This window comes from Oncorhynchus mykiss, chromosome 10, assembly GCF_057628025.1.
Source record: "Oncorhynchus mykiss isolate SJ-2025 chromosome 10, ASM5762802v1, whole genome shotgun sequence".
NCBI classification, from domain to species: domain Eukaryota; kingdom Metazoa; phylum Chordata; class Actinopteri; order Salmoniformes; family Salmonidae; genus Oncorhynchus; species Oncorhynchus mykiss.
Genome location: NC_143031.1, coordinates 85,996,988 through 86,024,947, shown reverse-complemented (window position 1 = coordinate 86,024,947; position 27,960 = coordinate 85,996,988). Strand labels below are relative to the sequence as shown.

Below are 27,960 nucleotides of genomic sequence, written 5' to 3'. Positions count from 1 at the left end.
TATTAACAACAGTTATTAAATTATGGAAAGTCACTACCATCATGGGACTTTTATTAGTTGTTTTATTCAGTGTTACAGCATTCAACACACACAAAGGGCATTTCATGTAAAAATAATTTTAAAAATGATAAGAAATCGAAACAGAAAATCAGAAAGTATTAATCACACAGCATTAGTAGTCAGCCTGGAACGCACCCATTCTAGAATGTGTGTGTGTGTGTGTGTGAGAGTGAGTTCTAGAATTTGTGTGAGTTCTAGAATGTGTGTGAGTTCTGGAAGAAGAATGTGTGAAAGGGAATCTTGATCAGGAAGTCAAACCAGCGCAGGTCTTTGTGTTTACAAGCCACTGATGTGTGTTACTCAGGCTTGGACAGCAGGTTATTCTTCTGGGGCTGGAAGAAGTCCTCTACGATGGCATTAACCAGGTCATCTAACTCCTTCTGTAAACCTTTAACATCACTGACACACAGAGAGAGATGGAGCAGGAGGAGAGAGATGGAGGAGGAGAGAGATGGAAGAGGTGAGAGATGGAGGAGGAGAGAGATGGAGGAGGAGAGAGATGGAGGAGGAGAGAGAGATGGAAGAGGTGAGAGATGGAAGAGGTGAGAGATGGAAGAGGTGAGAGATGGAGGAGGAGAGAGAGAGAGAGAGATGGAGGAGGAGAGAGATGGAGAGAGGAGAGAGAGATGGAGAGAGGAGAGAGAGATGGAGGGAGGAGAGAGAGATGGAGGGAGGAGAGAGAGATGGAGGGAGGAGAGAGAGATGGAGAGAAGAGAGAGATGGAGGGAGGAGAGAGATGGAGGGAGGAGGAGAGATGGAGGGAGGAGAGATGGAGGGAGGGAGGAGAGATGGAGGAGGAGAGAGATGGAGGGAGGGAGGAGAGAGATGGAGGGAGGAGGAGAGAAAGGAGAGATAGGAGGAGGAATGAGAGAGATGGAGGGAGGAGGAAAGAAAGGAGATAGGAGGAGGAATGAGAGAGATGGAAAGAGTTAAGTTTCACATCTGCTAGAGCACTGCTGTGTGTGTGTGCATATAGAGTATGTGTAGTATATAGTGTGTTTTATACCTGTTGCCGGGGGCAGCACACAGCTCAGTGTAGTATATAGTGTGTTTATACCTGTTGCCGGGGGCAGCACACAGCTCAGTGTAGTATATAGTGTGTTTATACCTGTTGCCGGGGGCAGCACACACCTCCGTGTAGTATATAGTGTGTTTATACATGTTGCCGGGGGCAACACACAGCTCAGTGTAGTATATAGTGTGTTTATACCTGTTGCCGGGGACAACACACAGCTCAGTGTAGTATATCGTGTGTTTATACCTGTTGCCGGGGGCAGCACACAGCTCAGTGTAGTATATAGTGTGTTTATACCTGTTGCCGGGGGCAGCACACAGCTCAGTGTAGTATATAGTGTGTTTATACCTGTTGCCGGGGGCAGCACACAGCTCAGTGTAGTATATAGTGTGTTTATACCTGTTGCCGGGGGCAGCACACAGCTCAGTGTAGTATATAGTGTGTTTATACCTGTTGCCGGGGGCAGCACACAGCTCAGTGTAGTATATAGTGTGTTTATACCTGTTGCCGGGGGCAGCACACAGCTCAGTGTAGTATATAGTGTGTTTATACCTGTTGCCGGGGGCAGCACACAGCTCAGTGTAGTATATAGTGTGTTTATACCTGTTGCCGGGGGCAGCACACAGCTCAGTGTAGTACTTGATCTTGGGTTCCGTTCCGCTGGTCCTCATGGTGGCCACGCCCCCGTTAGAGAAACTAAACGTGATCATCTGACTACTGGGGGAGGAGGGGAGGACCTGGGGGGGAGAGATTAAAGGAGACCATTTGACTACTGGGGGAGGAGGGGAGGACCTGGGGGGAGAGATTAAAGGTGACCATCTGACTACTGGGGGAGGACCTGGGGGGGAGAGATTAAAGGAGACCATCTGACTACTGGGGGAGGAGGGGAGGACCTGGGGGGGAGAGATTAAAGATGACCATCTGACTACTGGGGGAGGAGGGGAGGACCTGGGGGGGAGAGATTAAAGGAGACCATTTGACTACTGGGGGAGGAGGGGAGGACCTGGGGGGAGAGATTAAAGGTGACCATCTGACTACTGGGGGAGGACCTGGGGGGGAGAGATTAAAGGAGACCATCTGACTACTGGGGGAGGAGGGGAGGACCTGGGGGGGAGAGATTAAAGATGACCATCTGACTACTGGGGGAGGAGGGGAGGACCTGGGGGGGAGAGATTAAAGGAGACCATCTGACTACTAGGGGAGGACCTGGGGGGGAGAGATTAAAGGAGACCATCTGACTACTGGGGGAGGAGGGGAGGACCTGGGGGGGAGAGATTAAAGGAGACCATCTGACTACTGGGGGAGGAGGGGAGGACCTGGGGGGAGAGATGAAAGGAGACCATCTGACTACTGGGGGAGGAGGGGAGGACCTGGGGGGGAGAGATTAAAGGAGACCATCTGACTACTGGGGGAGGAGGGGAGGACCTGGGGGGGAGAGATTAAAGGAGACCATCTGACTACTGGGGGAGGAGGGGAGGACCTGGGGGGGAGAGATTAAAGGAGACCATCTGACTACTGGGGGAGGAGGGGAGGACCTGGGGGGGAGAGATTAAAGGAGACCATCTGACTACTGGGGGAGGACCTGGGGGGGAGAGATTAAAGGAGACCATCTGACTACTGGGGGAGGAGGGGAGGACCTGGGGGGGAGAGATTAAAGGAGATCATCTGACTACTGGGGGAGGACCTGGGGGGGAGAGATTAAAGGAGACCATCTGACTACTGGGGGAGGAGGGGAGGACCTGGGGGGGAGAGATTAAAGGAGACCATCTGACTACTAGGGGAGGACCTGGGGGGGAGAGATTAAAGGAGACCATCTGACTACTGGGGGAGGAGGGGAGGACCTGGGGGGGAGAGATTAAAGGAGACCATCTGACTACTGGGGGAGGAGGGGAGGACCTGGGGGGGAGAGATTAAAGGAGACCATCTGACTACTGGGGGAGGACCTGGGGGGGAGAGATTAAAGGAGACCATCTGACTACTGGGGGAGGAGGGAGGACCTGGGGGGGAGAGATTAAAGGAGACCATCTGACTACTGGGGGAGGAGGGGAGGACCTGGGGGGGGGAGGAAGAGAGGTGGAGGTAGAGAGAGAGCGAGGGAGGTAGAGAGAGAGAGAGAACGAGGCAGGTAGAGAGAGAGCGAGGGAGGTAGAGAGAGAGCGAGGGAGGTAGAGAGAGAGCGAGGGAGGTAGAGAGAGAGCGAGGGAGGTAGAGAGAGAGAGCGAGGGAGGTAGAGAGAGAGAGCGAGGGAGGTAGAGAGAGAGCGAGGGAGGTAGAGAGAGAGCCAGGGAGGTAGAGAGAGAGCCAGGGAGGTAGAGAGCCAGGGAGGTAGACAGAGAGCCAGGCAGGTAGAGAGAGAGCGAGGCAGGTAGAGAGAGAGCGAGGCAGGTAGAGAGAGAGCGAGGCAGGTAGACAGAGAGCCAGGGAGGTAGACAGAGAGCCAGGGAGGTAGAGAGAGAGCCAGGGAAGTAGAGCGAGAGCGAGGGAGGTAGATAGAGAGCCAGGTAGGTAGAGAGAGAGAGCCAGGGAGGTAGAGGGAGGTAGAGAGAGAGCCAGGGAGGTAGAGAGAGCCAGGGAGGTAGAGAGAGCGAGGGAGGTAGAGAGAGCGAGGGAGGTAGAGAGAGAGAGAGGGAGGTAGAGAGAGAGCGAGGGAGGCAGGTAGAGTGGGTGTTTATTTCCTCACAGCCTTGTTGTCTGCTGTCGTATCCAGTAGTGAGGTAGAGAGAGAGCGAGGGAGGTTGAGAGAGCGCGAGGGAGGTAGAGAGAGAGCGAGGGAGGCAGGTAGAGTGGGTGTTTATTTCCTCACAGCCTTGTTGTCTGCCTGGCTGCTGTTGTATCCAGTAGTGAGGTAGAGAGAGAGCGAGGGAGGTTGAGAGAGAGCGAGGGAGGTAGAGAGAGAGCGAGGGAGGCAGGTAGAGTGGGTGTTTATTTCCTCACAGCCTTGTTGTCTGCCTGGCTGCTGTCGTATCCAGTAGTGAGGTAGAGAGAGAGCGAGGAAGGTTGAGAGAGAGCGAGGGAGGTTGAGAGAGAGCGAGGGAGGTAGAGAGAGAGCGAGGGAGGTTGAGAGAGAGCGAGGGAGGTAGAGAGACAGCGAGGGAGGCAGGTAGAGTGGGTGTTTATTTCCTCACAGCCTTGTTGTCTGCCTGGCTGCTGTCGTATCCAGTAGTGAGGTAGAGAGAGAGCGAGGGAGGTAGAGAGAGAGAGCGAGGGAGGTAGAGAGGGTGTTTATTTCCTCACAGCCTTGTTGTCTGCCTGGCTGCTGTCGCATCCAGTAGTGGGGTAGAGAGAGAGCGAGGGAGGTTGAGAGAGAGCGAGGGAGGTAGAGAGAGAGCGAGGGAGGTAGAGAGAGAGCGAGGGAGGTAGAGAGAGAGCGAGGGAGGTAGAGAGAGAGAGCGAGGGAGGTAGAGAGAGAGAGCGAGGGAGGTAGAGAGAGAGCGAGGGAGGTAGAGAGAGAGCCAGGGAGGTAGAGAGAGAGCCAGGGAGGTAGAGAGAGAGCGAGGGAGGTAGAGAGAGAGCCAGGGAGGTAGAGAGAGAGCGAGGGAGGTTGAGAGAGAGCGAGGGAGGTAGAGAGAGAGAGCGAGGGAGGTAGAGAGAGAGCCAGGGAGGTAGAGAGAGAGCCAGGGAGGTAGAGAGAGAGCCAGGGAGGTAGAGAGAGAGCGAGGGAGGTTGAGAGAGAGCGAGGGAGGTAGAGAGAGAGAGCGAGGGAGGTAGAGAGGGTGTTTATTTCCTCACAGCCTTGTTGTCTGCCTGGCTGCTGTCGCATCCAGTAGTGGGGTAGAGAGAGAGCGAGGGAGGTTGAGAGAGAGCGAGGGAGGTAGAGAGAGAGCGAGGGAGGTAGAGAGAGAGCGAGGGAGGTAGAGAGAGAGCGAGGGAGGTAGAGAGAGAGAGCGAGGGAGGTAGAGAGAGAGAGCGAGGGAGGTAGAGAGAGAGCGAGGGAGGTAGAGAGAGAGCCAGGGAGGTAGAGAGAGAGCCAGGGAGGTAGAGAGCCAGGGAGGTAGACAGAGAGCCAGGCAGGTAGAGAGAGAGCGAGGCAGGTAGAGAGAGAGCGAGGCAGGTAGAGAGAGAGCGAGGCAGGTAGACAGAGAGCCAGGGAGGTAGACAGAGAGCCAGGGAGGTAGAGAGAGAGCCAGGGAAGTAGAGCGAGAGCGAGGGAGGTAGATAGAGAGCCAGGTAGGTAGAGAGAGAGAGCCAGGGAGGTAGAGGGAGGTAGAGAGAGAGCCAGGGAGGTAGAGAGAGCCAGGGAGGTAGAGAGAGCGAGGGAGGTAGAGAGAGCGAGGGAGGTAGAGAGAGAGAGAGGGAGGTAGAGAGAGAGCGAGGGAGGCAGGTAGAGTGGGTGTTTATTTCCTCACAGCCTTGTTGTCTGCTGTCGTATCCAGTAGTGAGGTAGAGAGAGAGCGAGGGAGGTTGAGAGAGAGCGAGGGAGGTAGAGAGAGAGCGAGGGAGGCAGGTAGAGTGGGTGTTTATTTCCTCACAGCCTTGTTGTCTGCCTGGCTGCTGTTGTATCCAGTAGTGAGGTAGAGAGAGAGCGAGGGAGGTTGAGAGAGAGCGAGGGAGGTAGAGAGAGAGCGAGGGAGGCAGGTAGAGTGGGTGTTTATTTCCTCACAGCCTTGTTGTCTGCCTGGCTGCTGTCGTATCCAGTAGTGAGGTAGAGAGAGAGCGAGGAAGGTTGAGAGAGAGCGAGGGAGGTTGAGAGAGAGCGAGGGAGGTAGAGAGAGAGCGAGGGAGGTTGAGAGAGAGCGAGGGAGGTAGAGAGACAGCGAGGGAGGCAGGTAGAGTGGGTGTTTATTTCCTCACAGCCTTGTTGTCTGCCTGGCTGCTGTCGTATCCAGTAGTGAGGTAGAGAGAGAGCGAGGGAGGTAGAGAGAGAGAGCGAGGGAGGTAGAGAGGGTGTTTATTTCCTCACAGCCTTGTTGTCTGCCTGGCTGCTGTCGCATCCAGTAGTGGGGTAGAGAGAGAGCGAGGCAGGTAGAGAGAGAGGGAGGCAGATAGAGAGAGAGAGAGAGCGAGCGAGGGAGGCAGGTAGAGAGAGAGTGAGGGAGGTAGGTAGAGAGAGAGAGCGAGGGAGGTAGGTAGGTAGAGCGAGAGCGAGGGAGGTAGAGAGAGAGCGAGGGAGGTAGAGAGAGAGAGAGCGAGGGAGGAAGGTAGAGAGAGAGAGAGAGCGAGCGAGGCAGGTAGAGAGAGAGCGAGGGAGGTAGGTAGAAAGAGAGCGAGGGAGAGGGGTAGAGAGAGAGCGAGCGAGCGAGGTAGGTAGAGAGAGCGAGGGAGGTAGAGGGAGAGCAAGGGAGGTAGAGAGAGCGAGGGAGGTAGAGAGAGAGAGAGCGAGGGAGGCAGGTAGAGAGAGAGAGAGCGAGCGAGCGAGGCAGGTAGAGAGAGAGCAAGGGAGGTAGGTAGAAAGAGAGCGAGGGAGGTAGGTAGAGAGAGAGCGAGGTAGGTAGAGAGAGAGCGAGGGAGGAAGAGAGAGAGAGAGGGAGGTAGAGAGAGAGCGAGGGAGGGAGGTAGAGAGAGAGCGAGGGAGGCAGGTAGAGAGAGAGAGAGCGAGCGAGCGAGGTAGGTAGAGAGAGAGCGAGGGAGGTAGAGAGAGAGCGAGGGAGGTAGAGAGAGAGCGAGGGAGGTAGGGTGTTTATCTCCTCACAGCCTTGTTGTCCGCCTGGCTGCTGTCGTATCCAGTAGTGAGGTCTCGCACAGCGGTGATAGCGACGCCTCCACACTGCCTGGGGTACGACACATCCTCCTGGTTGCCGTAGTGACGCAGCCGGTCAAACATGGCCCGGATCACTTCCTGGTCGTGACAGATGAAGTAGGAGTTCTTAGTGATGTGGTACCCATACCTGGAGGAGAGGAGAGGGGAGAGAAGAGAGGGGGGGAGAGCGAGAGAGACACAGAGAGGGGAAAGTTACTTTGTAAAGCACTTTGGGCTCTGCAAAAAACACTATTTTCTACACATACATATCTAACATAAAGGTCAAATACATATCTGCGTGAGGTGTTTTGTTGCGTGTGTGTGTGTGTGTGTGTGTGTGAGACCCACTCCTTGTAGACAGCAGTGAGTTGTTGTGACAGCGTGTGTGTGTGTGTGTGTGTGTGTGTGTGAGTGTGTGTGGTTGTGACAGTGTGTGTGTGTGGTTGAGACAGTGTGTGTGTGTGTGTGAAGTGTGTTTTTGTGACAGTGTGTGACAGCGTGTGTGTGTGTGTGTGTGTGTGTGTGTGTGACAGCGTGTGTGTGTGTGTGTGAAGTGTGTTTTTGTGACAGTGTGTGACAGCGTGTGTGTGTGTGTGCGTGTGTGTGTGTGTGTGTGTGTGTGTGTGTGTGTGTGACCCACTCCTCGTAGACAGCTGTGAGTTGTTGTGACAGCGTGATGTTCTTCGCGGCCAGGTATGATGTCATCTCCCCAGCGATGGCTGCCGCACTGACCCCGTCTTTATCCAGCACGGCAGAACCACACATGTACCCTGCAACACAACGAGGGGCGAGAGGAGGGGCACAGACCCTGTCTTTAACCACACATGTACCCTGCAACACAACGAGGGGCGAGAGGAGGGGCACAGACCCTGTCTTTAACCACACATGTACCCTGCAACACAACGAGGGGCGTGAGGAGGGGCACTGACCCTGTCTTTAACCACACATGTACCCTGCAACACAACGAGGGGCGGGAGGAGGGGCACAGACCCTGTCTTTAACCACACATGTACCCTGCAACACAACGAGGGGCGGGAGGAGGGGCACTGACCCTGTCTTTAACCACACATGTACCCTGCAACACAACAAGGGGGAGGAGGAGGGGCACTGACCCTGTCTTTAACCACACATGTACCCTGCAACACAACGAGGGGCGAGAGGAGGGGCACAGACCCCATCTTTAACCACACATGTACCCTGCAACACAACGAGGGGAGGAGGAGGGGCACAGACCCCATCTTTAACCACACATGTACCCTGCAACACAACGAGGGGCGGGAGGAGGGGCACTGACCCTGTCTTTAACCACACATGTACCCTGCAACACAACGAGGGGCGGGAGGAGGGGCACTGACCCTGTCTTTAACCACACATGTACCCTGCAACACAATGAGGGGCGAGAGGAGGGGCACAGACCCTGTCTTTAACCACACATGTACCCTGCAACACAACGAGGGGTGGGAGGAGGGGCACTGACCCTGTCTTTAACCACACATGTACCCTGCAACACAACGAGGGGCGAGAGGAGGGGCACTGACCCTGTCTTTATCCACACATGTACCCTGCAACACAACGAGGGGCGGGAGGAGGGGCACTGACCCTGTCTTTAACCACACATGTACCCTGCAACACAACGAGGGGCGAGAGGAGGGGCACTGACCCTGTCTTTAACCAGACATGTACCCTGCAACACAACGAGGGGCGGGAGGAGGGGCACAGACCCCATCTTTAACCACACATGTACCCTGCAACACAACGAGGGGCGGGAGGAGGAGGGGCACTGACCCCAACTTTAACCACACATGTACCCTGCAACACAACGAGGGGCGGGAGGAGGGGCACTGACCCTGTCTTTAACCACACATGTACCCTGCAACACAACGAGGGGCGAGAGGAGGGGCACTGACCCTGTCTTTAACCAGACATGTACCCTGCAACACAACGAGGGGCGGGAGGAGGGGCACAGACCCTGTCTTTAACCACACATGTACCCTGCAACACAACGAGGGGCGGGAGGAGGAGGGGCACAGACCCCATCTTTAACCACACATGTACCCTGCAACACAACGAGGGGAGGAGGAGGGGCACAGACCCCATCTTTAACCACACATGTACCCTGCAACACAACGAGGGGCGGGAGGAGGGGCACTGACCCTGTCTTTAACCACACATGTACCCTGCAACACAACGAGGGGCGGGAGGAGGGGCACTGACCCTGTCTTTAACCACACATGTACCCTGCAACACAATGAGGGGCGAGAGGAGGGGCACAGACCCTGTCTTTAACCACACATGTACCCTGCAACACAACGAGGGGTGGGAGGAGGGGCACTGACCCTGTCTTTAACCACACATGTACCCTGCAACACAACGAGGGGCGAGAGGAGGGGCACTGACCCTGTCTTTATCCACACATGTACCCTGCAACACAACGAGGGGCGGGAGGAGGGGCACTGACCCTGTCTTTAACCACACATGTACCCTGCAACACAACGAGGGGCGAGAGGAGGGGCACTGACCCTGTCTTTAACCAGACATGTACCCTGCAACACAACGAGGGGCGGGAGGAGGGGCACAGACCCCATCTTTAACCACACATGTACCCTGCAACACAACGAGGGGCGGGAGGAGGAGGGGCACTGACCCCAACTTTAACCACACATGTACCCTGCAAGACAACGAGGGGCGGGAGGAGGAGGGGCACTGACCCCAACTTTAACCACACATGTACCCTGCAACACAACGAGGGGCGGGATGAGGAGCACTGACCCCATCTTTAACCACACATGTACCCTGCAACACAACGAGGGGCGGGAGGAGGAGGGGCACTGACCCTGTCTTTAACCACACATGTACCCTGCAACACAACGAGGGGCGGGAGGAGGGGCACTGACCCTGTCTTTAACCACACATGTACCCTGCAACACAATGAGGGGCGAGAGGAGGGGCACAGACCCTGTCTTTAACCACACATGTACCCTGCAACACAACGAGGGGTGGGAGGAGGGGCACTGACCCTGTCTTTAACCACACATGTACCCTGCAACACAACGAGGGGCGAGAGGAGGGGCACTGACCCTGTCTTTATCCACACATGTACCCTGCAACACAACGAGGGGCGGGAGGAGGGGCACTGACCCTGTCTTTAACCACACATGTACCCTGCAACACAACGAGGGGCGAGAGGAGGGGCACTGACCCTGTCTTTAACCAGACATGTACCCTGCAACACAACGAGGGGCGGGAGGAGGGGCACAGACCCCATCTTTAACCACACATGTACCCTGCAACACAACGAGGGGCGGGAGGAGGAGGGGCACTGACCCCAACTTTAACCACACATGTACCCTGCAAGACAACGAGGGGCGGGAGGAGGAGGGGCACTGACCCCAACTTTAACCACACATGTACCCTGCAACACAACGAGGGGCGGGATGAGGAGCACTGACCCCATCTTTAACCACACATGTACCCTGCAACACAACGAGGGGCGGGAGGAGGAGGGGCACTGACCCTGTCTTTAACCACACATGTACCCTGCAACACAACGAGGGGCGGGAGGAGGGGCACTGACCCTGTCTTTAACCACACATGTACCCTGCAACACAATGAGGGGCGAGAGGAGGGGCACAGACCCTGTCTTTAACCACACATGTACCCTGCAACACAACGAGGGGTGGGAGGAGGGGCACTGACCCTGTCTTTAACCACACATGTACCCTGCAACACAACGAGGGGCGAGAGGAGGGGCACTGACCCTGTCTTTATCCACACATGTACCCTGCAACACAACGAGGGGCGGGAGGAGGGGCACTGACCCTGTCTTTAACCACACATGTACCCTGCAACACAACGAGGGGCGAGAGGAGGGGCACTGACCCTGTCTTTAACCAGACATGTACCCTGCAACACAACGAGGGGCGGGAGGAGGGGCACAGACCCTGTCTTTAACCACACATGTACCCTGCAACACAACGAGGGGCGGGAGGAGGAGGGGCACTGACCCCAACTTTAACCACACATGTACCCTGCAAGACAACGAGGGGCGGGAGGAGGAGGGGCACTGACCCCAACTTTAACCACACATGTACCCTGCAACACAACGAGGGGCGGGATGAGGAGCACTGACCCCATCTTTAACCACACATGTACCCTGCAACACAACGAGGGGCGGGAGGAGGAGGGGCACTGACCCCAACTTTAACCACACATGTACCCTGCAACACAACGAGGGGCGGGATGAGGAGCACTGACCCCATCTTTAACCACACATGTACCCTGCAACACAACGAGGGGCGGGTGGAGGACACAGGAAGTAATTTAAACCCCACTAAACCATCGTCTGGCTGGTCTAGTGGAGGACACAGGAAGTCATTTAGACCGTCGTCTGGCTGGTCCAGTGGAGGACACAGGAAGTCATTTAAACCCCACTAAACCATCGTCTGGCTGGTCTAGTGGTGGAGGACTGGATAGGAGAGTCTGTTAAATGACTCCCAACTGTCGTGACTCTGGATAGAAGCGTTGCCAGAGTACTGATTTGAATGTTCAGTTCTCTACCATAAGCCGCCTCCAACGCCATATTTTTTTTTATTTATAGAATTTGGCAGTTTGTCCAACCGGCTTTACAACCGCAGACCGTACCCACGCCAACCCAGGACCTCCACATCTTCTTCCCCTGCGGGATCGTATGAGACCAGCCACCCTTGACAGCTGATGAAACTGAGGAGTATTTCTGTCTGTAATAAAGACAGGGGAAAACATATTCTGATTGGCTGGGCCTGGCTCCCCAGTGGTTGGGCCTGGCTCCCCAGTGGTTGGGCCTGGCTCCCCAGTGGTTGGACCTGGCTCCCCAGTGGTTGGACCTGGCTCCCCAGTGGTTGAGCCTGGCTCCCCAGTGGTTGAGCCTGGCTCCCCAGTGGTTGGACCTGGCTCCCCAGTGGTTGGGCCTGGCTCCCCAGTGGGTGGACCTGGCTCCCCAGTGGGTGGACCTGGCTCCCCAGTGGTTGGGCCTGGCTCCCCAGTGAGTGGCTGGGCCTGGCTCCCCAGTGGGTGGGTCTGGCTCCCCAGTGAGTGGCTGGGCCTGGCTCCCCAGTGGGTGGGTCTGGCTCCCCAGTGAGTGGCTGGGCCTGGCTCCCCAGTGAGTGGCTGGGCCTGGCTCCCCAGTGGGTGGGTCTGGCTCCCCAGTGAGTGGCTGGGCCTGGCTCCCCAGTGGGTGGGTCTGGCTCCCCAGTGAGTGGCTGGGCCTGGCTCCCCAGTGAGTGGCTGGGCCTGGCTCCCCAGTGGGTGGGTCTGGCTCCCCAGTGAGTGGCTGGGCCTGGCTCCCCAGTGGGTGGGTCTGGCTCCCCAGTGAGTGGCTGGGCCTGGCTCCCCAGTGAGTGGCTGGGCCTGGCTCCCCAGTGGGTGGGTCTGGCTCCCCAGTGAGTGGCTGGGCCTGGCTCCCCAGTGGGTGGGTCTGGCTCCCCAGTGAGTGGGTGGGCCTGGCTCCCCAGTGGGTGGGTCTGGCTCCCCAGTGAGTGGCTGGGCCTGGCTCCCCAGTGGGTGGGTCTGGCTCCCCAGTGAGTGGGTGGGCCTGGCTCCCCAGTGGGTGGGTCTGGCTCCCCAGTGAGTGGCTGGGCCTGGCTCCCCAGTGGGTGGGTGGGCCTGGCTCCCCAGTGAGTGGGTCTGGCTCCCCAGTGAGTGGCTGGGCCTGGCTCCCCAGTGGGTGGGTCTGGCTCCCCAGTGAGTGGCTGGGCCTGGCTCCCCAGTGGGTGGGTCTGGCTCCCCAGTGAGTGGCTGGGCCTGGCTCCCCAGTGGGCGGGTCTGGCTCCCCAGTGAGTGGCTGGGCCTGGCTCCCCAGTGAGTGGCTGGGCCTGGCTCCCCAGTGGGTGGGTCTGGCTCCCCAGTGAGTGGCTGGGCCTGGCTCCCCAGTGGGTGGGTCTGGCTCCCCAGTGAGTGGCTGGGCCGGGCTCCCCAGTGGGTGGGTCTGGCTCCCCAGTGAGTGGCTGGGCCTGGCTCCCCAGTGGGTGGGTCTGGCTCCCCAGTGGGTGGCTGGGCCTGGCTCCCCAGTGGGTGGGTCTGGCTCCCCAGTGAGTGGCTGGGCCTGGCTCCCCAGTGGGCGGGTCTGGCTCCCCAGTGAGTGGCTGGGCCTGGCTCCCCAGTGGGCGGGTCTGGCTCCCCAGTGAGTGGCTGGGCCTGGCTCCCCAGTGGGTGGGCCTGGCTCCCCAGTGAGTGGGTCTGGCTCCCCAGTGAGTGGGTGGGCCTGGCTCCCCAGTGGGCGGGTCTGGCTCCCCAGTGAGTGGCTGGGCCTGGCTCCCCAGTGGGTGGGCCTGGCTCCCCAGTGAGTGGCTGGGCCTGGCTCCCCAGTGGGCGGGTCTGGCTCCTCAGTGGGTGGGTCTGTCTCCCCAGTGGCTGGGCCTGGCTAAGTAGTGGGCGGGTCTGGCTCCCCAGTGGGCGGGTCTGGCTCCCCAGTGGGCGGGTCTGGCTCCCCAGTGGGTGGGCCCTGCCCTCCCAGGCCCAGTCATGTGAAATCCATAGATTAGGGCCTAATGAATTTATTTAAATTGACTGATTTCCTTCAATGACCTTGAAATTGTTGAGTTTCTATTTTTGTTCAGTTTAACTCAATTACTGTGTACAGCTTGTGTGTGTGTAGTGTGTGTGTAGTGTGTAGTGTGTGTGTAGTGTGTGTGTAGTGTGTGTGTGTGTAGTGTGTAGTGTGTGTAGTGTATAGTGTAGTGTGTGTATAGTGTGTGTGTGTAGTGTGTGTGTGTAGTGTGTAGTGTGTAGTGTGTGTGTAGTGTGTGTGTGTGTACCTATAGCCTCCTCGAAGGCGAACAGTACTATCTTGTTCTGGTCCAGCAGCTCTCTGGCTCTGTTGCCCATCCACTTGAACCCAGTCAGAGTTTCCTGTCCACACAGGATGTGATGTCATAGTCAGGAAGTGCCCTCATCCCCCTACATCATTCAAACCTTCATTTTTATTCATTCATAAAAGGACCTTAGAATATTGACATGAGGTCTGTTCATTGAGTGGGCGAGCTAGAGCGTTGAGAATAAGTGTGTGATGGTAAATTAAAACTTTGTGTGTGTGTGTGTGTGTGTGTGTGTGTGTATGTGTGTGTGTCTGTCTCTGTGTGTGTGTGTGTGTTTTACCTCGAAGTGGAAGCCCTCCTTGAGAGCGATGGCTCGTAGAATCTTAGAGGAGACGGTGGAGGCCAACATGTAGACGGACTTCACGGTAGACTGGTCTGGGTCGGTCTGTTTCCAACACCGATACACCCACCAACCCAGCAACGCCCCCAACTCATTACCACTGAACACACGCCACTGACCACTACACACACACACACAGAGAGAGAGAGATAGAGACACCTTATACACCCATCAGCTCCCCAACACATTACCCATGATCCCTATAGGCCCCTCCCCCTTCTGTTCCTCAGCAACGCCCCCCAACACATTACCCATGATCCCTATAGGCCCCTGCTGTTCCTCAGCAACGCCCCCAACACATTACCCATGATCCCTACAGGCCCCTGCTGTTCCTCAGCAACGCCCCCCAACACATTACCCATGATCCCTATAGGCCCCTGCTGTTCCTCAGCAACGCCCCCAACACATTACCTATGATCCCTACAGGCCCCTTCTGTTCCTCAGCAACGCCCCCCCAACACATTACCCATGATCCCTACAGGCCCCCTGTTCCTCAGCAACGCCCCCCAACACATTACCCATGATCCCTACAGGCCCCTTCTGTTCCTCAGCAACACCCCCCAACACATTACCCATGATCCCTACAGGCCCCTTCTGTTCCTCAGCAACGCCCCCCAACACATTACCCATGATCCCTACAGGCCCCTTCTGTTCCTCAGCAACGCCCCCCAACACATTACCCATGATCCCTACAGGCCCCCTGTTCCTCAGCAACGCCCCCCCAACACATTACCCATGATCCCTACAGGCCCCTTTCTGTTCCTCAGCAACACCCCCCAACACATTACCCATGATCCCTACAGGCCCCTTCTGTTCCTCAGCAACACCCCCCAACACATTACCCATGATCCCTACAGGCCCCTTCTGTTCCTCAGCAACACCCCCCAACACATTACCCATGATCCCCACAGGCCCCTTCTGTTCCTCAGCAACACCCCCCAACACATTACCCATGATCCCTACAGGCCCCTTCTGTTCCTCAGCAACGCCCCCCAACACATTACCCATGATCCCTACAGGCCCCTTCTGTTCCTCAGCAACGCCCCCCAACACATTACCCATGATCCCTACAGGCCCCTTCTGTTCCTCAGCAACACCCCCCAACACATTACCCATGATCCCTACAGGCCCCTTCTGTTCCTCAGCAACGCCCCCAACACATTACCCATGATCCCTACAGGCCCCTTCTGTTCCTCAGCAACGCCCCCAACACATTACCCATGATCCCTACAGGCCCCCTGTTCCTCAGCAACGCCCCCCCAACACATTACCCATGATCCCTACAGGCCCCTTCTGTTCCTCAGCAACGCCCCCCCAACACATTACCCATGATCCCTACAGGCCCCCTGTTCCTCAGCAACGCCCCCCAACACATTACCCATGATCCCTACAGGCCCCTTCTGTTCCTCAGCAACGCCCCCCAACACATTACCCATGATCCCTACAGGCCCCCTGTTCCTCAGCAACGCCCCCCCCAACACATTACCCATGATCCCTACAGGCCCCTTTCTGTTCCTCAGCAACACCCCCCAACACATTACCCATGATCCCCACAGGCCCCTTCTGTTCCTCAGCAACACCCCCCAACACATTACCCATGATCCCTACAGGCCCCTTCTGTTCCTCAGCAACACCCCCCAACACATTACCCATGATCCCCACAGGCCCCTTCTGTTCCTCAGCAACACCCCCCAACACATTACCCATGATCCCTACAGGCCCCTTCTGTTCCTCAGCAACGCCCCCCAACACATTACCCATGATCCCTACAGGCCCCTTCTGTTCCTCAGCAACGCTCCCCAACACATTACCCATGATCCCTACAGGCCCCTTCTGTTCCTCAGCAACGCCCCCCCAACACATTACCCATGATCCCTACAGGCCCCTTCTGTTCCTCAGCAACGCCCCCCCAACACATTACCCATGATCCCTACAGGCCCCTTCTGTTCCTCAGCAACGCCCCCCAACACATTACCCATGATCCCTACAGGCCCCCTGTTCCTCAGCAACGCCCCCCCAACACATTACCCATGATCCCCACAGGCCTCCTACCCCTTCTGTTGCTCAGCAACGGCCAGGCGGTCAGCGTCAGGATCGTTGGCCAGAACTACAGTAGCTCCCTCCCTCTCCGCCAGGGCAAACGACAGGGTCTGTAGGACGGACACACACACCGTTAAAACACACACACACACACACACCGTTAAAACACACACACACGCACACACGCACACACACACACACACCTCTTCTAGTGGTATCATAGTGGGAAAGCAGAGATACAGACTAGATGTCTCGTCTGTAGTAGGATTATAGTGAATGGAAACACATCGGGCTTCAGAGAGACAAACAGGAGAACAACAATGTGATTTAAACACCGTCTCTGCCCTAACTAGAGGGATGAGACTGAAAACCAGGGTACACGGTAGAGAGGGGTGGTCCTGTCCCCTCCCCTCCTCAGGGTAGACGGTAGAGAGGGGTGGTCATGTCCCCTCCCCTCCTCAGGGTACACGGTAGAGAGGGGTGGTCCTGTCCCATTATGACACTGTGTTGTCTAGAGACTAGTTACATGGTAGAGGGGGGGGTGGTCCTGTCCCCTCCCCTCCTCAGGGTAGACGGTAGAGAGGGGTGGTCATGTCCCCTCCCCTCCTCAGGGTACACGGTAGAGAGGGGTGGTCCTGTCCAATTATGACACTGTGTTGTCTAGGATTCAGACTAGTTCTATATTAGACGGTAGAGAGGGGTGGTCCTGTCCCATTATGACACTGTGTTGTCTAGAGACTAGTTCTATATTATATAGGACCCCCTCCCCTCCTCAGGGTTGATATGACTGACCAGGACCCCCCTCCCCTCCTCAGGGTTGATATGACTGACCAGGACCCCCCTCCCCTCCTCAGGGTTGATATGACTGACCAGGACCCCCCTCCTCAAGGTTGATATGACTGACCAGGACCCCCCCCCCCCCCTTCAGGGTTGATATGACTGACCAGGACCCCCTCTCCTCCTCAGGGTTGATATGACTGACCAGGACCCCCTTCCCCTCCTCAGGGTTGATATGACTGACCAGGACCCCCCTCCCCTCCTCAGGGTTGATATGACTGACCAGGACCCCCCTCCCCTCCTCAGGGTTGATATGACTGACCAGGACCCCCCTCCTCAAGGTTGATATGACTGACCAGGACCCCCCCCCCCCTTCAGGGTTGATATGACTGACCAGGACCCCCTCTCCTCCTCAGGGTTGATATGACTGACCAGGACCCCCTTCCCCTCCTCAGGGTTGATACGACTGACCAGGACCCCCCTTCCCTCCTCAGGGTTGATATGACTGACCAGGACCCCCTTCCCCTTCTCAGGGTTGATATGACTGACCAGGACCCCCTTCCCCTCCTCAGGGTTGATATGACTGACCAGGACCCCCTTCCCCTCCTCAGGGTTGATATGACTGACCAGGACCCCCCCCCCCCCTCCTCAGGGTTGATATGACTGACCAGGACCCCCTTCCCCTCCTCAGGGTTGATATGACTGACCAGGACCCCCCCCCCCCCCCCCCCCTCCTCAGGGTTGATATGACTGACCAGGACCCCCTTCCCTTCCTCAGGGTTGATATGACTGACCAGGACCCCCTTCCACTCCTCAGGGTTGATACGACTAACCAGGACCCCCCTTCCCTCCTCAGGGTTGATATGACTGACCAGGACCCCCTCCTCAGGGTTGATATGACTGAACAGGACCCCCTTCCCCTCCACTCCTCAGGGTTGACATGACTGACCAGGACCCCCTCCTATCCTCAGGGTTGATATGACTGACCAGGACCCCCCTCCCCTCCTCAGGGTTGATATGACTGACCAGGACCCCCTCTCCTCCTCAGGGTTGATATGACTGACCAGGACCCCCTTCCCCTCCTCAGGGTTGATATGACTGACCAGGACCCCCTTCCCTCCTCAGGGTTGATATGACTGACCAGGACCCCCCTTCCCTCCTCAGGGTTGATATGACTGACCAGGACCCCCCTTCCCTCCTCAGGGTTGATATGACTGACCAGGACCCCCTCCCCTCCCCTCCTCAGGGTTGATATGACTGACAAGGACCCCCCTTCCCCTCCTCAGGGTTGATATGACTGAACAGGACACCCTTCCCCTCCTCAGGGTTGATACGACTGACCAGGACCCCCCTTCCCTCCTCAGGGTTGATATGACTGACCAGGACCCCCTTCCGCTTCTCAGGGTTGATATGACTGACCAGGACCCCCTTCCCCTCCTCAGGGTTGATATGACTGACCAGGACCCCCCCCTCCTCAGGGTTGATATGACTGATCAGGACCCCCTTCCCCTCCTCAGGGTTGATATGACTGACCAGGACCCCCTTCCCCTCCTCAGGGTTGATACGACCGACCAGGACCCCCCTTCCCTCCTCAGGGTTGATATCACTGACCAGGACCCCCTCCTCAGGGTTGATATGACTGAACAGGACCCCCTTCCCCTCCACTCCTCAGGGTTGACATGACTGACCAGGACCCCCTCCTATCCTCAGGGTTGATATGACTGACCAGGACCCCCCTCCCCTCCACTCCTCAGGGTTGATATGACTGACCAGGACCCCCTCCCCTCCTCAGGGTTGATATGACTGACCAGGACCCCCCCCCTCCTCAGGGTTGATATGACTGACCAGGATCCCCCTCCCCTCCTCAGGGTTGATATGACTGACCAGAACCCCCCCTCCCCTCCTCAGGGTTGATACAACTGACCAGGACCCCCCTCCCGTCCTCAGGGTTGATATGACTGACCAGAACCCCCCCTCCCCTCCTCAGGGTTGATACAACTGACCAGGACCCCCCTCCCGTCCTCAGGGTTGATATGACTGACCAGAACCCCCCTCCCCTCCCCAGGGTTGATATGACTGACCAGGACCCCCCTCCCCTCCTCAGGGTTGATATGACTGACCAGGACCCCCTCCCCTCCTCAGGGTTGATATGACTGACCAGGACCCCCTTCCCCTCCTCAGGGTTGATATGACTGACCCGGACCCCCTTCCCCTCCTCAGGGTTGATATGACTGACCAGGACCCCCCTCCCCTCCTCAGGGTTGATATGACTGACCAGGACCCCCTTTCCCTCCTCAGGGTTGATATGACTGACCAGGACCCCCCTCCCCTCCTCAGGGTTGATATGACTGACCAGGACCCCCCTCCCCTCCTCAGGGTTGATATGACTGACCAGGACCCCCTCCTCAGGGTTGATATGACTGACCAGGACCCCCATCCCTCCTCAGGGTTGATATGACTGACCAGGACCCCCTCCCTCCTCAGGGTTGATATGACTGACCAGGACCCCCCTTCCCTCCTCAGGGTTGATATGACTGACCAGGACCCCCTTCCCCTCCTCAGGGTTGATATGACTGACCAGGACCCCCCTCCCCTCCTCAGGGTTGATATGACTGACCAGGACCCCCTTCCCCTCCTCAGGGTTGATATGACTGACCAGGACCCCCCTCCCCTCCTCAGGGTTGATATGACTGACCAGGACCCCCTCCCCTCCTCAGGGTTGATATGACTGACCAGGACCCCCTTCCCCTCCTCAGGGTTGATATGACTGACCAGGACCTCCCTCCCCTCCTCAGGGTTGGTATGACTGACCAGGACCCCCCTCCCCTCCTCAGGGTTGATATGACTGACCAGGACCCCCTCCCTCCTCAGGGTTGATATGACTGACCAGGACCCCCTTCCCCTCCTCGGGGTTGATATGACTGACCAGGACCCCCTCCCTCCTCAGGGTTGATATGACTGACCAGGACCCCCCTTCCCTCCTCAGGGTTGATATGACTGACCAGGACCCCCTCCCTCCTCAGGGTTGATATGACTGACCAGGACCCCTTCCTCAGGGTTGATATGACTGACCAGGACCCCCCTCCCCTCCTCAGGGTTGATATGACTGACCAGGACCCCCTCCCTCCTCAGGGTTGATATGACTGACCAGGACCCCCTCCCCTCCTCAGGGTTGATATGACTGACCAGGACCCCCCTCCCCTCCTCAGGGTTGATATGACTGACCAGGACCCCCCTCCCCTCCTCAGGGTTGATATGACTGACCAGGACCCCCTTCCCCTCCTCAGGGTTGGGGTATTTGACAGTGGGGAACTCCGGGTCAGGGTCTTTCTGCTCCTCTACGGCATACGGGGGTCGGAGGTCAAAGGCCTTGAAAGCTGATTGGACGAAGGCGTGTCCGACTCCGTGCACGGAGGTGTGCACGATCTTCACCTCAGAACTCTTGTTGATGTCCCTGAAAGGAGGGGAGACAGGGGTTAGAGGGGGCGTTAGAGGGGTTAGAGGGGGGTTAGGGGGGAGACGGGGGTTAGAGGGAAGACGGGGGTTAGAGGGGAGACGGGGGTTAGAGGGGGTAAAGGGGAGACGGGGTTAGAGAGGAGACGGGGGTTAGAGGGAAGACGGGGGTTAGAGGGGAGACGGGGGTTAGAGGGGAGACGGGGGTTAGAGGGGGTAAAGGGGAGACGGGGTTAGAGGGGTTAGAGAGGAGACGGAGGTTAGAGGGGAGACGGGGGTTAGAGGGGTTAGAGGGGAGACGGGCGTTAGAGGGGAGAGCAGAGAGAGTGTGTGTTACCTGAGGTGTGTGTGTTACCTGAGGTGTGTGTGTGTGTGTGTTACCTGAGGTGTGTGTGTGTGTTACCTGAGGTGTGTGTGTGTGTTACCTGAGGTGTGTGTGTGTGTTACCTGAGGTGTGTGTGTGTGTTACCTGAGGTGTGTGTGTTACCTGTGGTGTGTGTTACCTGAAGTGTGTGTGTGTGTGTGTTACCTGAGGTGTGTGTGTGTGTTACCTGAAGTGTGTGTGTGTGTGTGTTACCTGAAGTGTGTGTGTGTGTGTGTTACCTGAGGTGTGTGTGTGTGTGTTACCTGAGGTGTGTGTGTGTGTTACCTGAGGTGTGTGTGTGTGTTACCTGAGGTGTGTGTGTTACCTGAGGTGTGTGTGTTACCTGAGGTGTGTGTGTTACCTGTGGTGTGTGTTACCTGAGGGGTGTGTGTGTGTGTGTGTTACCTGAGGTGTGTGTGTGTTACCTGAGGTGTGTGTGTGTGTGTGTGTGTTACCTGAGGTGTGTGTGTGTGTGTGTTACCTGAGGTGTGTGTGTGTGTGTTACCTGAGGTGTGTGTGTGTGTGTTACCTGAGGTGTGTGTGTGTGTGTGTTACCTAAGGTGTGTGTTACCTGAGGTGTGTGTGTGTGTGTTACCTGAGGTGTGTGTTACCTGAGGTGTGTGTGTGTGTTACCTGTGGTGTGTGTGTGTGTTACCTGAGGTGTGTGTGTGTGTTACCTGAGGTGTGTTATACCTGTGGTGTGTGTGTGTTACCTGTGGTGTGTGTGTGTGTGTTACCTGTGGTGTGTGTGTGTGTTACCTGTGGTGTGTGTGTGTGTGTGTGTTACCTGAGGTGTGTGTGTGTTACCTGTGGTGTGTGTGTGTTACCTGTGGTGTGTGTGTGTTACCTGTGGTGTGTGTGTGTTACCTGTGGTGTGTGTGTGTTACCTGTGGTGTGTGTGTGTTACCTGAGGTGTGTGTTACCTGTGGTGTGTGTGTGTGTGTGTTACCTGAGGTGTGTGTGTGTGTGTGTTACCTGAGGTGTGTGTGTGTGTGTTACCTGACGTGTGTGTGTGTGTGTGTGTTACCTGAGGTGTGTGTGTTACCTGTGGTGTGTGTGTGTGTGTGTTACCTGAGGTGTGTGTTACCTGAGGTGTGTGTGTGTGTGTGTTACCTGAGGTGTGTGTTACCTGAGGTGTGTGTGTTACCTGAGGTGTGTGTTACCTGTGGTGTGTGTGTGTGTTACCTGAGGTGTGTGTGTGTGTTACCTGAGGTGTGTTATACCTGAGGTGTCTGTGTGTTACCTGTGGTGTGTGTGTGTTACCTGTGGTGTGTGTGTGTTACCTGAGGTGTGTGTGTGTGTGTGTGTTACCTGTGGTGTGTGTGTGTGTGTTACCTGTGGTGTGTGTGTGTTACCTGTGGTGTGTGTGTGTTTGGGTGTGTGTGTTACCTGAGGTGTGTGTGTGTTACCTGAGGGGTGTGTGTGTGTGTTACCTGAGGTGTGTGTGTGTGTGTTACCTGAGGTGTGTGTGTGTGTGCGTGTTACCTGAGGTCTGTGTGTGTGTTACCTGAGGTGTGTGTGTGCGTGTTACCTGAGGTCTGTGTGTGTATGTTACCTGAGGTGTGCGTGCGTTACCTGTAGTGTGGGTGTGTGTGTTACCTGAGGTGTGGGTGTGTGTGTTACCTGAGGTGTGGGTGTGTGTGTTACCTGAGGTGTGGGTGTGTGTGTTACCTGTGGTGTGTGTGTGTTACCTGTGGTATGTGTGTGTGTTACCTGTGGTGTGTGTGTGTGTTACCTGAGGTGTGTGTGTGTGTGTGTGTGTGTGTGTGTGTTACCTGTGGAGACAGTGCTGTTGAATGGTCCTGTAGTACTATGTGTGTGTGTTACCTGTGGTGTGTGTGTGTGTGTTACCTGTGGAGACAGTGCTGTTGAATGGTTCTGTAGTACTATGTGTGTGTGTTACCTGAGGTGTGTGTGTGTGTTTGGGTGTGTGTGTTACCTGAGGTGTGTGTGTGTGTGTGTTACCTGTGGTGTGTGTGTGTTACCTGAGGTGTGTGTATTTGGGTGTGTGTGTTACCTGTGGTGTGTGTGTTTGGGTGTGTGTGTTACCTGTGGTGTGTGTGTGTGTGTGTGTTACCTGTGGTGTGTGTGTGTTACCTGTGGAGACAGTGCTGTTGAATGGTCCTGTAGTACTATGTGTGTGTTACCTGTGGTGTGTGTGTGTTTGGGTGTGTGTGTTACCTGAGGTGTGTGTGTGTGTGTTACCTGTGGTGTGTGTTTGTTACCTGAGGTGTGTGTGTGTTTGGGTGTGTGTGTTACCTGAGTTGTGTGTGTGTGTGTTACCTGAGGTGTGTGTGTGTGTGTTACCTGAGGTGTGTGTGTGTTACCTGTGGTGTGTGTGTGTTACCTGTGGTGACAGTGCTGTTGGATGGTCCTGTAGTACTCTGTGTGAATGTCTTGGAACGGGTCCTTCAGCAGAGGGCTGTGAGAGAGAGAGGTAATGTCCCAGGACTCAGGCCAGGGCTCCAGGTTAGCCTCGATGGCTACAGAGATGCCCTTATCATGGGGGGGCACGATCTGGGCACCGTTCTCCCAATACACCTGAGAGAGGGAGGGGGGAGAGAGAGAGGGAGAGAGAGAGGGGGAGAGAGAGAGGGGGGAGAGAGAGATGGAGAGAGACTACTTTACACACCTAGAAACTGCTCAACAGAAACAGACCAATACACCTGAGACAGGGACCTAATCAATCAATAACATTATCAATAAGAAAATGACTGTTACCTTGTAGCCGTTGTCCTGTTTGGGGTTGTGGGAGGCGGTCACCATGACGCCAGCACACAGACCCAGATGAGACACAGCGAAGGGCTGGAGAGAGGGAAGACACACACACACACACACGGTATGATTCCAGTTTATTACTATAGGAGAGGACTATGAACCCAGCCAAAAGGCGTCACTGGGAAACACCTGCCTGTGTGAAGGAACAGCGTGTGTATGATCGAGGAATGGCCCGCTCCGATTGGCTCACAGATTGTTTTGGAAGAGATCCCAGATTGGCTTGATCCCAGGGCCAGAGGGATCAGTAGGTTTGAGTGTGTGTGTGTGTGTGTCTGTCTGTTTATTGTACCCTGCAAACAGCAAAAAAACAACAACAAAAAAGCAACTCTACAGAGACAGGTGAAAGGTCAATTTAAGACTCCTCCTGGTAACAGCGTGGAAAGTCAAGGCCCTTACACTGAGGTAACCCTTGGTTACTGAATATCATGGAGTTGGTTACCCTTGGTTACTGAGTATCATGGAGTTGGTTACCCTTGGTTACTGAGTATCATGGAGTTGGTTACTGAGTATCATGGGGTTGGTTACCCTTGGTTACTGAGTATCATGGGGTTGGTTACCCTTGGTTACTGAGTATCATGGAGTTGGTTACTGAGTATCATGGGGTTGGTTACCCTTGGTTACTGAGTATCATGGAGTTGGTTACTGAGTATCACGGGGTTGGTTATCATTGGTTACTGAGTATCATGAGTTGGTTATCCTTGGTTACTGGGTATCATGGGGTTGGTTACCCTTGGTTACTGAGTATCATGGAGTTGGTTACCCTTGGTTACTGGGTATCATGGGGTTGGTTACCCTTGGTTACTGAGTATCATGGAGTTGGTTACCCTTGGTTACTGGGTATCATGGAGTTGGTTACCCTTGGTTACTGGGTATCATGGGGTTGGTTACCCTTGGTTACTGAGTATCATGGAGTTGGTTACCCTTGGTTACTGGGTATCATGGGGTTGGCATGATACTTGGCTTTTTTAAGGGAGGGTGCCTAATTTCCCAGGGCACCAGGGTCATTAACCAAAATAGACGTACCACGAAGGGTGTGGGTGTGATGTCACAGAACAGGTGGACAGGGACTCCTCGGCAGGTGAACACAGCGGCCGCCAGGCTGGCAAAATGTCTACTGCTGCCTCCACTGGGAGGGTGGGCACGGGCATCAAACCCTACCACCACCCCCCTCTCCTTCAGACACTGCCCGAAACATTGCTCCAGATACTTACAGAACCCCTGGGGAGAGAGAGGGAGAGGGGGAGAGAGGGAGAGGGGAGAGGAGAGAGAGAGGGGAGAGAGAGAGAGAGGGGGAAGGAGAGAGATAGAGAGAGAGAGGGGAGAGAGAGACAGAGAGAGAGAGGGGAGAGAGGAGAGAGAGAGAGAGGGAGAGAGAGAGAGAGAGGGGAGGAGAGAGGAGAGAGAGAGAGGGGAGAAGAGAGAGAGAGAGAGAGAGAGAGAGAGAGAGAGAGAGGGGATGAGAGAGAGAGCTCGCCTCTTCTTCTGCTCTCTCTCTCGCTCTCTCTTGGTTCTCTCTCCCTCGCTCTTGTTCTTCGCTCTCTCCCTGCGGCTCTCCGTCTTTCGCTCTCTCTCGCTTGCTTGCTCTCTTCTCTCTCCTTTTCTTCTCTCTCTCTGTTTTCTTCTCTCGCTTCTCTTCTCTCTCTCTCTGTTTTCTTCTCTCTCTCTCCTCGTCGCCCTCGTCTCTCTCTTGCTCCTCTCTCTTGCACTCTCTCTCTCCCTCACTCGCTCTCGCTCGCCTCGCCCTCTTCTCTCTGTTCTCTCTCTCCCGCACCGTCTCTCTCGCTCTCCCTCTTTCTTCTCTCGTCGTCCCTCGCTCCCCGTCGTCTCTGCTCTCTCTTCTCTCTCTCTCGCCCTCTCGCGCGCTCCGCACCTTCCATCTCTCTCTTTTCTGTCTCTCGTTCGCTCCCCTCTCGCTCTCGCCCCCAAAACCACTCCCCCACCCCACCTATAGAACACTAAAATAAGTGTGTTGACACCATATTCAGGATGAGCTAATGACCATGCTGTGTGTGGTACAACAAGTCTGTATGATGGTGATGTGATGGTAGGTCATACCTGTGTGGTCTGTATGATGGTGAGGTCGTTCATGCAGGAGATCCCTGGTCCCATGGCAGCTCTGAGGCCAGCCGTCCCAAACTCCATCCTAGAGCCAAAACACCTCCGCAGCTCCCCAACCGCCCCCTCCTTCACCAAGGCCTGCACCAACGCCACTGTCTGGGGGTTCTACAGGAGGGGAGAGGAGGGGTACAGGATCATCTCTGCAGATCCTCTAGAGCCCCCTCTTTGAAAGTTGAGGGAGAGGGCAGTTAAGGGTTGCCCTATTGCCCGGGGTCACACCAGTTGAGTTTGGCCCATTGGGATTTATTTTTTACTGATAACAACCAAAATGCACAAAATCCCAGTAATCTGGTGTTTCTGATTCCTCCCCTGTGTGACGGTGAAAACCGCTATTTTACATTTTTCAGGCAATCAAATATTTTTTTTAATAAGACTCCTGATTTCACCAATGAGCGAATGCTTTTCAGACATTAATGTCCAATCCCTGGAGTGTGTGTGTGTACGTGTACAGAATCATCTTTGCAGATCCTCCATAGCCCCCTCTTTGAAGAGGGAGGTAGGGGAAGACAGGAGAGGGGTGAGGGAGGGGAAGAGGGATGAGGGAGGGGAATGAGGGGAGAGGGGTGAGGGAGGGGAAGAGGGATGAGGGAGGGGAAGAGGGGAGAGGGAGGGGAAGAGGGAGGGGAAGAGGGGAGAGGGAGGGGAAGAGGGGAGAGGGAGGGGAAGTGGGATGAGGGAGGGGAAGTGGGGAGAGGGGAACTGAAGCCATGTGAGGCAAAAGCATGATAGTAATGTAACTGTCTGTCCACCCCATCTCATCCCCAGCCACATGCCTTTAGACTTATTAAGAGGTAACGTTATGTTAAGAGGATAATATAAATCACATGCACTTCTCCCATTTCTGCCTGATTGGTGGCGTCCCGTTTCCCTTTAAAACACACGAATGCCCCTTGGCGGATGGACGTTGATTACAATGCCCAGCTAAGCTACAGTAGCTCCTCGTAATTGGGGGCCAGTAACTCCAGCTATACTACTGTATGTAGCCAAATAAAACGGGCGTCGGCAAGTACAGGGCTAATGAGTCATTAAGAGTCCCCATCTACGCAAAACATGTCGCTAAATACAATGTAGCTGACAATAGTCGATACATCCTGTTCTTGAAAGTTGTAAACACCCATCATGGTCACCTAGCTAGTCCTCCCTAGAAATATCCTACGTTGTATTCAAACTACTGACGTTAGCTGGCTATTGTTTCATAAATAAATAAATTGACTGTGTCAATCAATGTATCTTAAGTTGGAAAAGGGGATGGGGGGGGGGGGGGGTGATGTACATAGCTAGAGAAACCCATGGTTAACTTTTTAGTTAGCTAGCTGACAAGAGAAATCCCGAAACATTGTTGAAATACATATGAGTCGTTTAGCAGACGGTGTTTTCCAGAGAGACCTACAGTAGTGAGTGCATCATGTTTTTAGTAGACATGATAACGTTTGGTCTACTGTATCCCCTCCGAATTATTATTTTTTTTAGCTGTGTACTATAACAATTAAAGTTAGTTAGGGAACTTGTGACTTGGGCCCCCAAAAAAACAGGAAGTTAAGAAACGTTTGAGTTGTTGTTAAAGTAAACGAGCTATAATTTTTTATACCCCCCCCTCTTGACAACTTACCTTGTCAAACTGCAGCCACTGATTAATGGCTTGGTCCAATTTACTGTCACCAGTCGAGGATAAAACATTCTCCATATTGTTCCTTTTTCCCCCGGTTGTTTTCAGCACCAAAACTTATATTTTTATGACTGTTGAGTTGTACTTACACATTAATAATAAAACAATATCTCGATTAAAAAAAATAGAAATGTGAGTTCCCAGGTTCACTTCCGTGTTCAGTGTAAACGGACAAAAACGAGAGGCGGAGACAGTTGATTAAAACGAACTCTAATTGGTCAATGGACTGGACGGGGCTTGCACTTCCGCTTGCGTCACACGGTTTTTTTCCTGTCGTATGAAGAGAAAAAGTAACGTCAACCTCTCTGCTTTTTAGTGTTTTTTTTATCGAGTCTCTGAAATTGCTAAATAATAAGAAACGCTCGTCTAAGGTCCAATATTATAACGAATTATTTTCTGAATTAAGTGTCATTGTCTCATTCTCTATATTCTGTCATAATTAATTCCTGTTTTTATTTTGTTTTGTCTTTTAGGTTCTTGTTAATTCTCGAACGCAATGTATGCCTGTTATATTTTAAACTTAACCACACTACTAACCTTATGCCTAACCTTAAATTAAGACCAAAAACCAAAGTTTTCATGAATTTGTACGATAAATCCAAATCTAACTTTGTGGCTGTAGTAACTAGTGGAAACCCGTTTTTTGGTCACGCTCCCCAAGAAATGCTGGCGACCACGACAGAAGTCAAAGTTCAGTTGTCTTGGGGGTGTGGCTGGGGGCGTGGTTTGATGTGGGTGTTTCTTGGCTGTGTTTTTGCCACAACCATCTGTCAGAACCCTGTACTGTGGTAAGTTGTACCTTCTAGGAGGGTCTGGATGGT

General features: G+C 55.0%; 1 protein-coding gene across 2 annotated transcripts; it reads right to left on the bottom strand.

The window, feature by feature from the left end:
- Positions 1-44: 44 nt before the first annotated feature.
- On the bottom strand, positions 45-27,922 carry LOC118936823 (phosphopentomutase). Of its 2 annotated transcripts, XM_090188283.1 has the most exons (13): positions 27,083-27,922; positions 25,411-25,578; positions 24,379-24,573; positions 23,299-23,382; positions 22,925-23,118; positions 20,025-20,214; positions 15,996-16,093; positions 13,884-14,064; positions 13,544-13,637; positions 7,393-7,522; positions 6,705-6,900; positions 1,679-1,812; positions 45-459 (listed from the first exon to the last, which is right to left on the bottom strand). In XM_090188283.1, the coding sequence occupies exons 1-13, from the start codon at positions 27,155-27,157 to the stop codon at positions 357-359; spliced, it is 1,842 nt and encodes a 613-aa protein (XP_090044409.1). In that variant the 5' UTR covers positions 27,158-27,922; the 3' UTR covers positions 45-356. The 2 variants fall into 2 exon arrangements, with proteins under 2 accessions (XP_090044409.1, XP_090044410.1); XM_090188284.1 differs by lacking the exons at positions 45-459; positions 1,679-1,812 and adding an exon at positions 2,859-3,127 and having other exon boundaries at positions 27,083-27,331.
- Between the last annotated feature and the right edge of the window lie 38 nt (positions 27,923-27,960).

Excerpts from the sequence above, each read along its gene's own strand:
- LOC118936823 (XM_090188283.1), bottom strand. The coding sequence starts at position 27,157 with ATGGAGAATGTTTTATCCTCGACTGGTGACAGTAAATTGGACCAAGCC. Across the intron at positions 14,065-15,995 it reads GTTGCTGAGCAACAGAAGGG|TGGTCAGTGGCGTGTGTTCA; the intron begins GTAGGAGGCCTG and ends GTGTGTGTGTAG. Across the intron at positions 460-1,678 it reads TGTGCTGCCCCCGGCAACAG|TGATGTTAAAGGTTTACAGA; the intron begins GTATAAACACAC and ends TCTGTGTGTCAG.